Below are 18,758 nucleotides of genomic sequence, written 5' to 3' on the forward strand. Positions count from 1 at the left end.
GGAGGGACCGTATGGAGCTCACCCAAAAAACCAAAGACATTCATACCGGAAATTAAAAGCAAAAAAAAGAGATAAAGTGTGATTTGTCCACACACAAATGATTTGTTGCCATTTTTTTGGCAGCTTGACAGAAGAAGCATGTGATTTGTTAGTATTCTTTCCACTGTCCTCTATTCATGTCTATAGACACTGAATAGGAAGCCGTCCCCTGTAGCTTAATTACAGCAGTTACTATGCACTCTGTGTCATGGAGGCTAAAAGTTTTAAACCACCCACCAGCACAATTACTGCCTCTGGACAATAATTTAATGAAGCAGGGCAGTGTAAGCGTTTCAGTGTAAACAGCCATGATGAATGAAAATGCTTCGCATCAATAATCAGATTTCTATTTTCTGCAATTCCCTGCAAAATTATCCTCAAAGCATTGCCTGCAAATCCAAACAGAACAAATTTTTAATTGAAGAAACTACTTTTCAGAACAGTGCACATGATACTACGAAATCCCTTAAAAATATCCAATTCAACCGCAACTGTTTCACAGACATGTTTAGTGTGGGTTTAAACAGAAAGCACACACATGCCTAATGGTAATGGCATGTAATTATTTCCCATTTGTGCCAAGTTATTCACAGTCTGTCATTGTCTTGCTGTGTGCGTATGTGCAGCACACATGTGTCAGTTTGTCTTTTAGCCTGTAAGAGCTGAGAACAGGCCAGAAGGCCAGATGTCGCAGTTTGGAGCAACACCATATAATCTGATTTCCTGTTTTAAACCTCCTGCCAGCAGAGATGAAAGAAAGACAGAAAGAAAGGGAAAGTAGAAAGGATTAGGGGGAGAAAGAGTTGCAGAGAACTTTGAGTGAGGCAAAAACATTCACAGATGCAAAATTTAATATAGCTGTCAAGACTTTTACTTAACACATTTCCACCCTAAAAACTAACCCCTTCATCAAGTCTTTTCATTGATATTCACCGTACCCTAAAGACCCACTGCATTCATCTTTACTTTTAATAGTCAAATAGTAAATACTTGAGGGGTTTAAGCTCGATCGATGAAATATTGGACTCTCAGCAGTTATTGAAACACATTAGCCAACCACGGAGAGCATTAGTGGCCTGTAGGGAGCAATGAGGGGAGTTGAAGCCTCCATCTTACACCTGAACTTAAGCGATATTTGCTGTAAAACCACTTGCCTGCATGTATGGTTTGGTGTTTTATTTTGTTTAGTTAACATCGCAACACTCAAACCTTAAAATTTCTCAGTATATGTCACTCTGACCGTATCTGATGTAGTGCTTTGCGGATTATTCAAGTGGTATTTCAGCAATTTAGGATCAAACCACCTCAAGAGGTGTTGATATTGAGGTAGAGAACACACAAAAAAATCTGACAGACAAATGTCCAAACTTTCATTTGCTAGTTTAGGGCAAGTATCAAAAACTGCCGCTGTACATTACCCATGATGAAAGTTTATAGCAAGCCTGATAAAAATAACAATGATGAACACTATGAAATTTTCTTAAACTTTAAGAAAAAAATAGTTTTTACAGGACTACAATTATCTTCATGTGATCAATGCTCATGGTAAAGCCATTAAGCTTGTTCTTTAACAATGTGGTATTTGCAAATTTTGTGGTTAGTTCCCGCTCACACACACACTTGGCAATTAATCCATGAATTGTCTTGACCCGTGGATCTATTTCTCACTCCTTACACTTACACATATTCTAAAAGTAAATAAGCAATAAATACAATTCTTAAGTCAATAAAAATAGATTTTGAATATTGCTCTCTCCATTGTATCTAACCATAGAAAACTCCCATTAAATCCATAACTTAACTAAACTTGCCTACTACTACAGCAGTCTGGCAGGATGCCTCCAATCTGTCATCACATGACATTGTATCAACATATTAAGAACTGAAGCAGGCATGGACTTGCCCTTATAAGCACTATAAATCTATCACAGCCTGTTGAGGACTATGACCGGCATATGTCCTCAATCCAGGATTCCCCTCATCTCAATCTTTATCCTTGTGAGGACAACACACGCAGAGGAGCATGGGACTCCAGTGCTGACTGGGCCTGCTCAGAGTTGTGATGTGAGGCGCTTGTGTGTGGGTACTTTTCCGGCTCAATGACTGCAACCCAGCAGTCCTGACCCATTTGGCTGTGGGGAACACACTGTTCCAGACCTGACAGCTTCAGCAACCCAAACAGCTCTGCTCTAACCAAAGATTGACCTGTAAGGTCAGAGCCACAAAGCCTTCATTCACACAAGGGTTGAAGATGCAAACAGACCATCACAATGCATCCAGGTCCCTGCTTGAAGTCTGGTTTAAGAGCTACAGCATGCATGCATGAGTGTGTGTGTGGGCACCGACGTGCCAACACATCACTATGGTAACAACAACCTTTGCCGGCCAACACGTATTAGTTGATTGGCTTTTACAGCGCAGTAAACCGCAGAGCCCCTCATTTTTTTTCTTTCCCCACTTCTGGAAGAAATAGATTTTAACTGATGTCCCATCCACGGGGACTTCATCACATCCATTTGGCTTTATTGGGCAGTGACAGCTTGTGGAAGCGTGTGAATGTCTGTGAAGTGAAAAAAGAAGATTACCCACTAAACCAAGCTTTGCCCTTTCTGGATCCACACACACAGACACACACGGATCGAGTTGGTGGTGACAGGACACATTGTGCAGAGGCTGATAGGGCGAAATGGGGATGATGTCCTCCTTCAAATGTGAACATTCACAGCTTTTATTCGCTCCCTGTGGAATCTTGGTCAAGTAGCTCAAATTAAAACCAACAGAAATACACAGTCTTCCCCTCTGCCATTATATTTCCAGCACAATAGTCAAAGCTGGATTACTAAGTGTGTTATTTGGCCATTTAATGAAAGCTGGAAAGCATTGTTTTTCATTTAAACTGGTCTTCATTTACAATGCTGCAGAGGTACACTTTAAATTACTTAAAAAGTTCACCACTTTCACAATAAACCGTTATATATAAATTCAATTAACTGTAGTAGAGAGTAGGTGAATGTAGAAACGAAACTAAAGAAACTAAAAGCAGGGAAGCATGGGAAGCCAGTGTCAAGATGAAGAGGCATGCTCATAAATCACGTCACCATAATCTTTCATTTGCTGCTTGTAAAATACCTTGAGGAATTATATACTGAACCTATTGATAGATAAATGAATGGATGGATGAGAGGACAGAGAGGGAGAGAAAAAACAAGCACACCGTGCAGATGGAGCCAGAAATGGTGATGACACACGCTGAATCAGAGGGCACGGTGACTCAGGGCTCGCTGAAGGACGTGACATAAAGCACACACAAACATGTTGTAACTCCTGAAGGAGCCTATTAGGTGTACTGTCATGGTGTACAAGACCTTGGGGCAGATCAATGGCTCTGGTTTCTGTTTCAGTCACTAACAATGTTTCTCGTGAAGCCTCACAACATATTTTCAGGTTAAAACAGGTACAAACAAAATGTTCATTTTCAAATTGAGAAGACAAGCATACTCGCCCACTCCCACCTGCTGGTCACATTAATAAGCTGCCTTAAAAAGCTATTTAGCCGGAGGATGCGGTAGCTGTCAAGCTCAAGCCTCTACGGGAACTTGAAGCAGATGGTGAACACAAGTTGTTCTGTTATCTAAAGGGAGTATATTGGAGTAAATGTTGTGTTTGCATGTGTGAGATCTACACTGATCTTTGACAAGAGGTTTACTTTGCAAACTCTACCTGATTTTGAAATCATGCTCATCACATTCGCAATGAAAGATTTCACTTTTTTCTCTCCAATCTCAAACATGCACACACAATAAGAATGGAAAATATCGCCACCGATCTGGTCTCTCACTTTTTCATCAGGAGGCAAGTGTAAGATTGTCAGCAACAACTTTCTGTACTGTACATTCAGTAGGCCACATGAGTCTAGGTGAGAGGAATATGATTCTTCAGTGAAAACTTCAGGTGAGATTTTAGCATCACTTTTAATATCTGTCATAGGTATGCTAGCTCAAAATGTTAGTCTCAAAAGCTAAAATCTTTACCTCTGCTTGGCAACACAGTGAGCGGCTCCAGGACTTATGCAACCATAATCATCCCGATTTGAACATCTATATATGGAACATGTTTGATATTGTTGGAGGGGCCTGTTGAGGCAGATAATCTCAACCAAACATTGGTACCAGATGTGTCAGGGAGGGTTGAACCGGGGTTAATTTGTCCCAAAACTCCTTAAGTCTGAAGCTGTGCACCACAGCTTTATATTGCGAACCAGTAACTTCACCCCAGGATTCAGATCAAAAACAGCCACGCATTAAAACCAGTCTGCAGTGGTGGAGGTGTTTAAATCCAGGAAATCCACTTTGAGTAAAAAAGAAAATCACTGCAATGAAGGTTTATCACAACACAAAACAGTGGTTTACTAAAGTATGAGGACAGATTTCCCAACTCTGGAAACCTACTGAATACAGCCACTACTGTATCTTGACTTCCATCTAGGAGAATGTGAGAAGAAATTAAAAGTTTGGGTAACTTGAGATGTGGTTATGTGCTGATCCAAGCAATTGAGTTTTCTTACTGCAATTCCAAACTTAAGCCACTGCTGCTTTGAACAGAGGTAGTTCTGCAGACTTGTAAGGTGCTGACTAAGTGTATGTTAGGCTGAGTGGAGAAAGCTGAAGGAACAAAGGAGGTTTGGACTTGTCTGCTTATGCTTTCACCACCACGGCTCTCAAATGGAGTCCCATTTAGCTTCACAGGCAGGTGCTAGCTTCCATTTTAACTCACCTACACATGCACTCGCACAAATGAAAAGCCAATGTCAGGCAATTAAGGCACGGGTGCACTGTTTTAAGTGGACACATGGAATTCATATTATCACATTTTACCTGTATAGACATCAACCTATTACGTCTTATTCACCACCACAAAGTCGAATAGAGGAAAATCAGTGGCTGTATTTTCATAAGTGTGACACTTAGAGAATCCATCTCTCTCTCTCTCACTCTCTCTGAGGACCTGTGAGAGAGAGGCGACCCGGGGTCCTCCATAAATATTTGAGAAGCACACATTACTTCACCAGCTGCATGGCGAAATGAAAATAAAGCACTTAAAGCTGGGCTCATACCCGCTTTATTAAAAAGACTGGAGGAAGATGAGCCGTGTCCTGACAGACGAGAGGGGAGAGTTACGGAGTCACGCTGCCACCTCCACAATTCAGCCTGACTATCAGGAAGAAGGGAGGATGAGGGGAAAAGAATATAGTGTGTATAGAAGAAAGAATGAATGAGGAGGTATTTACTACTGCTCTGTCTTTCCTAAAAATAAATGCTACTTTATTAAGCGTGGCTTTGACGTATAATATCACTTTCATCCGACTAACATGTGACTAATCCATTAATGACGTCAGATGATGGGCCATTTAATTTAACAGCAGGCTGAACACCAGGGTCCACATACAGATCATCATGCATACAGCTAAATAATGGCTATAAACTGCAACACTGCTGTAACTATATCATTACTCACCATGTCAATGCAAGAATATAGTTTACGGTTTGTTCTTGAAGGAAATACAGACATGTGGACTGACAAAGAAGGCCAAAGAAGGCAAAAGAAAGCTAAGGAAGGCTGAGCTCAATGAGTTGTGTGTGCATGTGTGTTCATGCGTGTATGTACAAGATGAGAAAGCGGTGTGTTAAGCACAGCCACTGAGCCTTTCATGGTACATCATAAATAAGACATGTACCACTGAGCTAGAGCTTTCTGTTGCCGTGCAGCTGAAGCGAGCTCCACTGGTTCCTGTGTGTAAAACTACCTGGCACACATGATGGCGCCCGTCATGCGCTCAACTCATTTGTTCTAAATGGATACAAATAGGAGAGGGATGGAGGACAAACAGAGATGCGGAGAGAAGACGGGGCTTTGATTAAAGGCAGAGCGAGGGATATCACAATCTCCTCCCACACTAGTTTATCGAGGCCAGGGCCGAGCCACGTGTTTGTAGTCCCACATGAACACAAGAACATGCACCCACACACAGAGCAAAGCCCGCTGAAGGTGCTGCACCAGGCTCTGCAGGATAACTTTGGGGTTTCCGTGGTAACTTAGAACAGTGGGCTGTTGTCTGTGCTCCTGATAGCTGCACGCCCATGACAAAGTCAATGAGAGGAAGCTCCAGCTCACCGCAGATGGAGCAGAATGAAATGTGTCTCTCCCTCTGAGGTGCTGCCTTACTTTAGTCTCTCTCTCTCTCTTGCTGGTATGATTGCCAAGCATGCACACACACACAAGAGTTCTTGTTTTTGACCGGGGACCAAGTAATGACAGTGCTGCAGGGCGGGCACTGAGCCAAACTACACACCACTGCAATCAAATCGTCTTGAGAAAGAATGGGGTGGAGAGAAAGAGAGAGGGTGCGATACTGTTTCTACTGCAATTAGCATTCAATAGAGTTGAATACAAATAGAGACACAAATTCGTTGCTACTAGTCTGCTGAGTACAAGTCTGAAAAAAAATTGATGTGTGGTCACAGTGGACACAGACCGGGCTTTGTGTCTGTTGGGCCGACTGGGCTGAGCTGGCCTGCAAAAGTGGGTTGTTCCAAAGCTTTCTATCCATCCAACAGCCCATGTCATGATGTAACATTTCTCTGACACTTTAACATTCAGCTGCAACGGGACACTGGAGCTTAGAAACATGCCCAGAAGATAATGGCCAAGCATGATGTATAAAAAAAAGAAGAAGAGAGACTTGAATGGTGGCCTGGGCTCACCATGCAGCACTGCTGTCATTATTTAGGCCATGAACTGCCCTTCCACCTCCTTTTGATGCCCCTTATGGTTAAAACATTTTTAAAAAAATGTGTGACCACATACAGAGAGAGTGCAGAGGAGCAGAAAGAGTCCCAAATCTCTCAGAGCATGCGTTTACATTCAGGACAGTGCTGCAGGGGCAAACAAGCTCCTCCATCTGCCCTGCTTGGGCTGCACCAAGTGGCTTCCAACAACAACACATTCACTCTCACATATGCACACACACACACACACACACACAAACACACATTCAATGGATAGTGGAGAGGCAGGGAAGTGGTTAGGATACAGCGGACAGGACAGATAGAGACAGTAGAGAAGTCTGACCTTTGGGTTTAGATTTACAGGTCGGTTGGGAGGCAGCAGGAGCAGAGCAGTTGGTCTGTTGTAAAGAATTTCCATACATTATGTCTTGCAAAGCTCCAGTATTATTCTGTTGGAACCAGTGGGATGAGAGGTGCAGCCCACAACAGGTCAAGACTGAAAATATTCACCCTATCTGAATAAGCATTACAGTTCCCAGCCTGTATATAAGCCAAGCTAAATCATTAATCATACCCTGCTTTCTAAAATAAATTAAGAATCAAACCTTAAAGATCATATTTGACTGTCAAGAATATTATGTTTTGACTTGCAGAACATGTACAGAATCACTGTCGAAAGAGATGTTCAGCATCTAGAGTTTTTCCTCCCCTTTCTTTTTGATCCACGTTTGACCGTGGCTGGGAGAGCTGGCGTGGGCTGCATTCAAGGAGAAGTCAGCTTGTGCTCTGACACAGCCTGGCCTCCCAAGAGAGGAAACGTCCAACAGCAAACGACCGTTACAAGCTGCATTAGGAGGGGAGAGATCTTGAGTAAGGGCAGAAGAAGGGAGAGGAAATGCTCTGGAGATATAAGGAAAGCTAAAGCAGAGGAGTGAAGGGATTAAAAGCCGGAGACGGTAAGCAGCGTGAGACCGTGAGGAGGGAGGGCTAAACATAGAGAGGTGTAGAGGAGGCACACACACACACACATTCACATGCATGTACACAGATATGTCAGTCTCAGGAAGGGATGACAGCAGAGGGAACAGCATGACATGATTAATGGCAGGGTACTGTCTCCTCCGCCGATTTGCATCCTCTCTGCCGTTCTCTAGTCTTGCTCTTTGTGAATGACTGCAGATGGTAGAGGGATGCACAGGCCTGGGCAGAGCCATGATAACTGTCATTAACTGGGAGTCGGAGCCCAGGAGGACCACCATGGATCAGCATTACAGGCCTGTCATGTCCGTCCATCCCAGACAACCCAGGCAAGGACACACTGCTGGAAAGAAAGGGTCTGAATATCAACCTGTGTCTGTCTGATGGGTAGATCCCTCCAGTTAATTCCAAAGATTAATTAACTACACACGTAGAACACCGCAAGCTGTACCGTTTAACATCAATAAGTCATTTATTTGAGACATTATTCTAATCAATGTATGCGCATATAATTGCAGAGGAGACTGGCCTCTGTTCAGCATTTTGCAATGAAGACGGCAGGGTTAGATTCTGAGGGTAAATTTGCTGAATTGGGTGATTATTATGCAGCACAAAAGGAATAAGAGCTACTGTTCCACACAAATGGAACAAAAGCTGTTCATCGTTTATCACACTGGCAAACAGACGGTTGCATGGAATGAAAACATGTTTATCCTCTCGAGTCTAGTAGAGGAGGAAACTCGACTGAGGATTCAAAGATCCTCTTTGCGACAGGAAGCAACACAGTTTATGAGAGATGTAAATTCTGACAAGGACCAGCACTAACAAACCTGTGAGAAGGCACTACCAATCATTTTAAACATCTAGTAGGGACCAGTTGCATAAAGTCTCGTCTGTGCAGTCTGTTTGAAGTAGGGTATAGGCAATGTTGACAGATCTGCAGCATTACTCTATCACTGAAACAGAGCACAATCAATGTACATTTTTCTTGAATAAGTTAAGGAAACAGCTGGTCAAAAATGGCTTTTTTTTCTTAATCTTTGGCTCTGTAAAGGTTTCACCCGTAAAATATAATCTACTGTATGAAAAGAGCATCTGCACAGTGTGCACACACACACACACACACACACTCCAGGAAGGAATATTTGGGCCCTTGTCTGCTTAGGACTTCTGGTTGATAACCACAAATTAAATGCATGTGAAAACCATATGCAGCCATACAAATATGCACTTGAGATGACATTTCAGAGTCTCATGATGCAGACAAAGGCTGTGTGTGTTTGTGTTTGTGTTTGTGTGTGTGTGTGTGTGTGTGTGTGTGTGTGTGTGTGTGTGTGTGTGTGTGTGTGTGTGTGTGTGTGTGTGTGTGTGTGTGTGTGTGTGTGTAATGAAATGCAAACATACCTGAGCAAAACAAGTTAGTGTGACTTATGCACACTCCCATGCTCCATTTATTATTCCTCCCATATTTTGATGTTTTCCTAGTGCTACACTCCCACACATACACATGCTGTGAATTTGCACACACACATCTTCCACCCAAACATCTTTTCAGTCCCGTCCTTTCAAACACAAGAACATGGCTGCTTGTTATTTCCCTTCCTGCCTTCTTTTTTTATCATCATCAGAGAAAGAAATGAGCCCACTAAATCTAACCAGAGCACATTCGTCAGTAAATCTCACCGCCATTTGAGGTGTTTGCTACATGGCTGTCGGTGCGCTCCAGCATTTACTGTTAATTCAACCAGAAGTGATAGAGAGCTTGGTGACAAATTAAATACTGCATGGGTCCCTCTCTAAAAACAAACAACCACGCAGTTTCACACGCACAAGCCTTCAGTGAGTGTGACACCACAAAACCCACATCGCCCACATCATTGCACAGAGAGCACATAGAGGAGACATAGATGGTTCCCCTTGACTGCTCAAATCCACTTCATTCTTTTTCCACTTCCTCCAGAGGCAGACTTATGTAACTAAAGTGCTTGGTGTTACACATGGAGAGATGAATAATCAAATAGTCAGCGGTGGCTGCCTTGTCCTGACCCAGTCAGTGGGAGGAGCGCTGAGAGCAAATCAAGATACCATTTTTAACATCTTTCCCCTCTGTCATCACTACCACCTTGGTTACAGCCGTCAGTGTTGCGTCCATGTGCATGGGGAAACACGTGTACGATTCCCTGCATGTGGAATGTGCTTTATGAATTATGTGGACTGATAGAAAATGTGTGTGTGTGTTTTTCCTCTACATCAAGATGCTGTACCTTAACATGCACTCTGGCCACCACTGCCACCTCCAGGCATCAGCAGAGACTGCTGAAAGACACTCTCCCACAGTGCTGCATTATCAGCTTGTTGGTGTATCAGTGCTGTCATCCAGGTCAGTCTGTCTTCCGTTGTCCTGACAGTGACGTGATGCATATTAAGTCTCTACCTAGGAGGCAGCCAGGTTTTTCAGAAAAAAAAAAAACCAGCTACCCTCCACACACGCTGGCATCTGCTCTCTTTCCTGACGGGAGAGCTCTCCGTGGTCCTGAAGCAGTAGTAAGCCAGGTGCCAGCTGTACAGTAAACTGGTGCAGAATGCCACATACATTGGGCAAGACCCCCACCCTCCACCCCATCCCACTCACTGACCAACATAGTCAGGTGATCGACAGCCGTGCTACGGTGTGTCCGTCCCCAACTGACGGTTCAATTTAATTCCATGCAATGTGACGACTGACCTGGCCTACACGGTTGTTTTTCCTCTGCCTGCGTGTGTTTGTGCATGTGTGTGATTGTGTATGCAGAGGTAGAGCACACTATGTTCTTACATAGCCCAGGGCATAGAGGGGGAGTGCTGCTGTGGAGGATGGCTTGAGGGGGGGGGGGGTGCTACAGTTCAAACGCTGTCTGAATTTGAGATTTGATCTTAAATCAATCCTTGGTTAGAATGGTCAAAGGCTTTGCTAAATCCAAAATGGCTGAGCATGTGATGTGTTTTTTTCTCCCCATCATATTTCGACATTGCTATCAAGCTGTCCGACCGTTGTTTGGGTCTTCTGACAATTACTCATCATGTGACAGTGCTTTTTTTCCTCCCTTGGGTATGTTTAAATGTATTTTATTAATCTGCTACTCTATTCCCACAACATTTTCAAGAATTACAGCCAGTTGGAAGCTATTCCTGCCCCAGTGTTTCCCTCCCTTTTAAGGGACTCTAGCATCTATGTCCTTAGCACTGGCCATGAGAATGATTGGTTCCTCCTCACACGCCCCCCCTGCATCACCTTGGCAACATTGATTCTCAGTCCAATTACTGGGGAGGAACAGGATCATACTGTGGTGCTGCTCTTATGAGATATTTAGATCATTATAACAGGGGAGTGACTATCCATCCCTCAATGTCTTTTCTAGCTACATACAAAGCTACACATACATGCCCACTCTTGCCCCACCCCCAACCTAAATCTAACCAATCCTGATGCATGCACTCTTGACCTGTCACTGAAGCTATTCATGCTGCTACCATCAGCTGAGAGAGGAAAATATGAGCATTTGAGCACCCTGCACATTCCTGAGGGGAACATTTTCCAAACCTGTGACCACCTCCAGGAGAACAATACCAAGACAATTGAGTTAAGAGATGCCCCAGAAGAGCCACGGTTAGCAGGCATTTTTACCCATCAGTTCAGCTGGGAGCCATTTATTTTGCTTCAAATTAAAAGATTACAATCCTCTGGTAGGTTTGTATCATGTTTCAGCTGCACAGAAAGAGCAATGGCCGGCTCAGCAGCACCCACTCCACAGTCCAGACTGAGAACTGTTCTCAGAGCGGTTTTCCAAATATCTAAATACTGTCTCTCTTTGTAGTGCATCTCACAGCTGACAGTTCAACATTCATGAACAAATCTGCCTGATTCTCATGCCACATTAGTGCATTATATGTATTAATCTTCTATTTATATCGATGCAAAACTAAATGCATGTAAAAATATTCTGTGCTGGAAAAAGCATCTGTCCAGAATTCTTCACTCTTCATTTAGTTGCTATGGCGCTTTAGCTTAATAAAGTGTCAGGTTGAGGTATTGTCACAATTACTGTCTTATTTCCACTCACACAGAGGCAGCATAGCTCATGTAAAGCAAATAACCAATTTGATTTTCCAATGGGAGCCACTTTAAGAGTCACATCCTGACTGAGCAGCAGCAGAGATTAGATACACAGACTGAGAAGTGAAGAGAGCCATTGGGAAGATAGAGGAGGGTGGAATAATTATACAAAGAAGGATCAGAGATCACTCATATAGTCTGCAGTTTGGGGGGGAGAGATAGCGCCTGAAACTTGAAAGCCACTGGCCTCACCATCATTTGTATGCCAAGCACACTGCCTCCAGTTCAGGACTCTCTCGGTCCTGTTTACACTCACGCACAGTTATTTATTCTGCTCTAATTCAAGCCCTCACACAGGCAGGCTCGTCTGCAACAGCCATGACTTCCTGCTCGGTGGTCCCGTAGCACTGCAGCAGCACCTGGGCTCTCCTTTTGCCAAGGATCACCCCGCAACCCAGAGGATGATTAAACACTGCATCTGAGCGGGCGCAAAGTATCGCAACCTTTAAAAACAGCAGAGCCACCATGCACCTCTCTGCCTGCAGGTCACCTCTGTAACAGTGTCACTGTCACCACACACATACAGCATGATCACAGCAGCAAAGACATACAGCAGCATACACATGCACACACTCAGCTGCAGTGATGTACATGGAGGACTATGCAGATTGACTGCAGGCACCAACTTTTAACCCTCCTCTCACCACAGCTGAAGGGACTGACTGAATGTAAAGCATCCACACCTGAGCTCATCTTTTGATGTTTAAGCTGCCTGTAGTCATGATGGTGTGTTGTTGATGATGCTGCTGCTGATGCTGATGGTGTTATGGCGATGCTGCTGCTGCTGCTAGTGACTAAGGAAATTATATATACAGTGTTATAGCACCAAGACATAGATACAGAGGAGAGCAGCAAAAAAACAACATCCAAATAAGAGGCAGATCTGCAGCAAATGGATAAACACCCTCATCTCATCCAAGTCATCAGTTTCAGCCTTACCTGTATCAAAGTGAGAGCTGAAGGCAAAACTGGGGTTGAAAAACGCCGAAGACATGACAATCACATGTAGGGCAAAGACCATCCTCCTCGTTGCGTTGCAGAATATAGCAAAAGCCTAAACACACACACACACACACACACACACACACACAAGGGGGGGAAAAAAAGGTCAAGACTAAATTCTTAACTCGGGTTGCATTTAAAAATGTAGGTGAGCTGGAGCAGAGGCTGTAATGCGCAGCGTTTTATTCCATCACACCTCACAGAGAGCCCCCCCAAAAAGAAAATCCCGCTCCACCTTCAGCTCGAACAGATTTGGAGACAGATGTTGACAGTCGTTTCCATTTTTACCACATCTGTTGGTGGACTTGTTTGACAGCAATATCCCCGGCTCGCGCCTTCGTTCTTGTGATTCTGGACAGGTCTTAGTGCATCTACGAGGTCACCCGGTGAAACGCTGATCCGTTATTTACCCCGGTTTTATACACTGTCAAATCTTCACTGCTCCAAACATTTGGTGATATCCCATTCGCCCTCTTTTCAGATAAAGCTCTGTTTGCTCCTCGGCCCCCGCTACATGTAACATGCCGATTACTGGCACAGCAGATGATTCGCTTTTTTTTTCCTTTTTTTTTTTAAGAAGATGCGTCGGTCAGCGACGTGCGCATTTGCGTTCCAGCTTGGGTACAGAAAGACTGCGCGACATTTTGCACCAGTGTGAAGCGAGATTTAGTAGGCAACAAAAGCACTTCCGTTAAAGACCTTCAAAGTAAAAACACATTCACTTACCTGAGGATCATCTTGAAAACAACCACGGTTTGGTTTCCGTCACGCTCCGGATTTCTCCGACACACTTGACAGAGCAGTCCTGCAAGTGCTCGTGCATGCGTGCGTGCGTGCGTGGTCGCGCGCGTGTTGTGGAAGTTGATGAATCAATGTGTTAACTTAAACTGAGAACATAGGCATATTGTCATCAACCGTTGCTCCTGTCCTCACTCTGGAGAACCCGGAAGTAGAGCCACCATTAATAGAATCTGCTGGATCCATCCAGTCACAGCAAAGAAGCAGACAGTTGGGTGGGGAGGTTAATGAACAGGTAGCTACACATGCCAGTTGACAAGCTGTGGGTTAAAGCTGCAGATGGTCAGGTGACTGGCAGACGCGGGAAAACTATAAACAGGACGACTATTGGACAGGTGAGCAGGGCCGTTGCTAGGAATTCTGGGCCCCCTGAAAGAATACTAAAGTGGGCCCCTGACTTTTCTGTTTTTTTTCTTAGACTACACATATTATAATTTTTTATATAGCCTACTTTGTTTTGATGCTAATGCAGCATTAATATGAGTATTAGTCAGGGTCTAAGCAGAATAATTCAGTCATACAAAGATTAGACTACTGGGTTTTTTTTGTGGGGCCCTACTGGGCGCTGGGCCCCTAGAATTATCATCACCTTTCTCCCCTATACAACGGCCCTGCAGGTGAGGTATGGCAGGCAGTGAGCTGTAGGAGAAGGCTGCATCCTGCAAAACACGTCCTCCAACCCAATGATCACTTGATACTGAGACTTTCTATCATGGGATGGTGACTTCACTGAAATGCCACATTTTGTTTGTAGCTAGATGATTTAACAACCCACAGTGACTTGACTTGCATCTGCATTCAGATTCAGAACTTGCTGTTGCTTTGCACTATGGTCTAAACTGTTTTGTTGCTGTCATTGTTGTTTGTTTTGATTTGTATTCTGATCATCTGTACAAACTGTCAGATATTTTCCAAATGTTTTTTCAGATAGTTTCCAAATGCACAGAAACAAAATAAGTCAAAAAGAGCATTGCTATCGAAAGTCCCCATACTCTTCCCCCATCTCCATCTACTTTCTTATCCTCTCACACACACAGACACACTCACGCTGATGCCCTCTGGTGGTAAGTAGCAGTAGCCTAATTGAGACAGATAGACAGATACATCTCACTGTTCCTAAATAGATGTACAGTATGAATATACATTCTGATTATTGCTATGCCATACTATGCCACTCTGTGAAATATATATATGTTTTTTGTTTTTGTTTTTTTTGTTTTAGGAATTCATTTGAATCTTTATGTGTGGATTAACTTCATGGAATTACTTACAACTTTTGATTTTACATTTTAAAAAGATGAAGAACCTATTTGTTTGATATGTTATTGTTGTTTGCTCAACCTGACTACTGTGCATAAGGAAATATAACTATAACTAACCCTAACCCTATAATAGAGTACAGAGTGTTGTTCTGTAGTTTGCCCACTAGAGAGCAGCACTGGATTACTATTTGGAAAGGCACAGAGGACAGTTGAGATAATTGAAGTAGTTTAAACACACACACACACACACACACACACACACACACACACACACACACACACACACACACACACACACACACACACACACATTATGCACTCACACAACCCTTGATTTCGGTAGATCAGGGTTTTTCTTATCTCTCTTCTACAGGATGCACCTGCAGGCCGCCTGTCTTTATTTGACTTCATGTAAATTAAGAATTAGCATTCAGTGGTAGGTTGCGTTGCCTGTTGTGTGTTGTATGTGTAACGAGCCATATCCTGGAAGATATTTTATCATTTTAGCCTATAACATTAAAACATTAAAAATATGTTTAAATAGGTACTTGGTCAAATGATTTATGTTAAAAACAATATAAACATGTAATGGAGCTGGACTTTAAAAATAAAGAAGTTATAACTAACTTCATAACATTAATATTATCAGGTGGAAAAGTGTTTCATTTTATTTATTCATTTTAATTCATTTTAACTCTTGAACAGGGCATACACATATTTCTCTGACAATCATTCATCATCACACAAACACTGAGTCATTTAAAGATATATAAAAAAAAATGCATCATACAATTTTAGAATTTATGTTTGAAACATGCATAGCCATCATCAGGGGTCATAGGTTTTAAGCTCAGCTCCTCCTCCTGTCAGTCACTCTCAGTTTCAGTCTTGTATTAAATTGCTCCTCCAGCTCCTCCTCTCCTCATCCTCCAAACCCTCTCATCTGTCAGCAGTGAGCTCACTTTCCAAGCTACAAGGCCGTTCTCAGCTCACACTGACAACATGCTGGGGACCCTCTGCACTCTCATCACTGCTCTAACATGTAAGGAGGCTGACTTACTGCAGCTCTCAGCTCATGTTGGATTCATCAGTCTGTGTGTTTCTCTTGACTCTGTGTCATCTTGTTGTTTCCAGGTGTGAGTGGTGTGACGGTGGTGACACAGAAGCCTCCTGTTGTGACGCTGAGGACAGGAGAGACAGTCACCATGGACTGTAACCTGGGGTCTGTTACTGGCAGTGCTGCTCGCTGGTATAAACAGATTCCAGGAGGAGTTCCTCAGTTTGTACTGAGATTTCATCACAGTTGGAGCTCTGTAACGTACGGGTCTGGTTTCTCATCTCCCAAATTCACATCTAATCATCAGTCAACATCAGATTATCGTTTGATCATCAACAATGTGGAGGAGGGAGACTCAGCAGTTTATTACTGTCAGACATGGGACAACTCTGCTAAGGAGTACGTATCACAGTGATTTACACTGTGACAAAAACCTCCTCACTAAACACTTCTGCTTTTTAGACTCTGACACATGTTGACTCAAACAATCAGGGTGATTTCTTCTATAAATCTGAATTATAAGCATTAAATTAATCTTTTTTTTTAATCTTTTTTTTTTCACAGGAATCCTATTTTTAAGTGTTAGAATAAATCTACTGAATATGCTTTGTTATGTGTGTGTGCAAACAACACAAAACCACAGCATATTTGACTGTGAGTGAAATTATCGGGGGAATGTTTTCTATAAATCTGAATTATGAACATACAATAATAGTTTTTCATGATTGTTAGGGTCCGGGCAGCTAAGCTGCCAGGACACTATTGTATTTAGGGTCCGGGCTGCTAAGCATGTTCAAGACCCAACAAGGGTGTTAACTAAAACACCAGATAGCCTTTGTGAAACAAAGGTACAAAATCTTAGAGTCACAGTAGATGTTTAACAAATACATATCAGAATTTTACCTCTTTTTACAGTGGTTTCAAATCTGCCTGCACGACAGTGAATGGCTTACTCTATTTGTGAAGCCACTATGAAACTGCTACTTGCCAATTAGCTCAGTATGATAGGCAATGGTCTTTGATTCCAGGGGCTGTGGGTTCAATTCTCAACCGGTGCAAAGTGAACATTATAAAGTCAACTGTCTTGTCTTCCTATTCTCCTGTTTGTTGCTCAGAATTTGCCTAAATTTGCCAAAAAATAGCCCGGACCCGACCCATCGCTGCGCATCAGCTATAATTAATATTTAAATTTTCTTATGTGGTGGAATAGTCTACTTTGCTACATGTATAAAGCATCAACAAAGTATTTTACGTTAATTATTGTTTTCAATAAATGTGAATCTTTCTTGTCATTCAATTTATAGAAATTTATAGTCAAAAATATAGAAATTTATAGTCAATTTATAGAAAACTTGCAACAAATTCTCAGACAGATCATCCAGATTCTCAGATTTATGTGTCCATTAGATGAATCAGAATAAACTCTCAACATCCTAACTTCTACTTTATATCTCAAAATAAGTGACGACAGATGTCTGAGAACATCAGAGGTCATGATGTTTCTGATTTATTTGAAAGGACATTGAGTATATAGGCTCCTCCTCCTTGTCTTCTCTCCTCAGTGTCTTTATAAGCTTCAGTCTCTCTCCTCCTCACACTCCAACCCTGCTCACCTCTCAGCTGGACAGTGAGGGACGTTTACACCACACACTGACAACATGCTGGGGACCCTCTGCACTCTCATCACTGCTCTAACATGTAAGGAGGCTGACTTACTGCACTTACTGACTTACTCTCAGCTCATGTTGGATTCATCAGTCTTCTCTTGACTCTGTGTCATCTTGTTGTTTCCAGGTGTGAGTGGTGTGACGGTGGTGACACAGAAGCCTCCTGTTGTGACGCTGAGGACAGGAGAGACAGTCACCATGGACTGTAACCTGGGCTCTGTTACTGATGCTGGTTACTGGTATAAACAGATTCCAGGAGGAGTTCCTCAGTTTGTGTTGATATTTCGTCATAATTGGAGCTATGTAACGTATGGCTCTGGTTTCTCCTCTCCCAAATTCACATCTAATCATCAGTCAACATCAGATTATCGTTTGATCATCAACAATGTGGAGGAGGGAGACTCAGCAGTTTATTACTGCAACACATGGGACAGCTCTGTTAGTGAGAACGTATCACAGTGATTTACACTGTGACAAAAACCTCCTCACTAAACACTTCTGTTTAATCAGACTCTGACACATGTTGACTCAAACAATGAGGGTGATCATTAAATCATTTTCATGATCCTTAATGATTCCATTTTTTTAACATAAATTATATTTTTTACAAGTGTTAGAATACATCTACACACTTTGTTATGTGTGTGTGCACAAAACACAAAAACACAACATATCATATGTAGACTGTGAGTGAAACCATCAGGGGGAAGTTTTCTATAAATCTGAATTCTGAACATAAAATAATTGTTTATCATGATTGTTAATATTTCTTTTGTCATTCAAATTTGTATTTGTTTTAACATAACTTTCCAGACATTTTAAATGTTACAGATATGGCATAAACAAATGAATAGTCTGTTTAAGAAAGTAAAAAGGAGAAACAGATAGATAGGACAAAGAGAAAAAAAAATCTGAAAAATATAAAATAAAACATAACATTGATAAAAAAAAATAATACACTCATCTTACAACTTAAAGGCAATCATACACTATCATTCAACAACTGGGCCCAGAAAA

The 18,758-nt window shown here is 42.4% G+C and overlaps 1 protein-coding gene across 3 annotated transcripts in view; it reads right to left on the reverse strand.

The window, feature by feature from the left end:
* Window positions 1-13,869, reverse strand: part of aatka (apoptosis-associated tyrosine kinase a) — a 32,286-nt gene extending 18,417 nt beyond the window's left edge. Inside the window, exons 1-2 of one of the 3 annotated variants that reach the window (XM_085784110.1) lie at window positions 13,684-13,869; window positions 12,895-13,009 (exon numbers count right to left, since the gene is read on the reverse strand). In XM_085784110.1, coding sequence (XP_085640236.1) covers window positions 12,895-12,976 — 82 coding nt within the window. In that variant the 5' untranslated portion in view covers window positions 12,977-13,009; window positions 13,684-13,869. Of the gene's footprint in view, window positions 1-12,894; window positions 13,010-13,153; window positions 13,629-13,683 lie in introns of those variants that run through there. The other 2 variants (XM_085784109.1, XM_085784108.1) reach the window with 2 other exon arrangements.
* Between the last annotated feature and the right edge of the window lie 4,889 nt (window positions 13,870-18,758).

The sequence above is a fragment of the Trachurus japonicus genome, chromosome 8 (assembly GCF_045865225.1).
Source record: "Trachurus japonicus isolate A0001 chromosome 8, Traja_1.0".
Classification (NCBI taxonomy): Eukaryota; Metazoa; Chordata; class Actinopteri; order Carangiformes; family Carangidae; genus Trachurus; species Trachurus japonicus.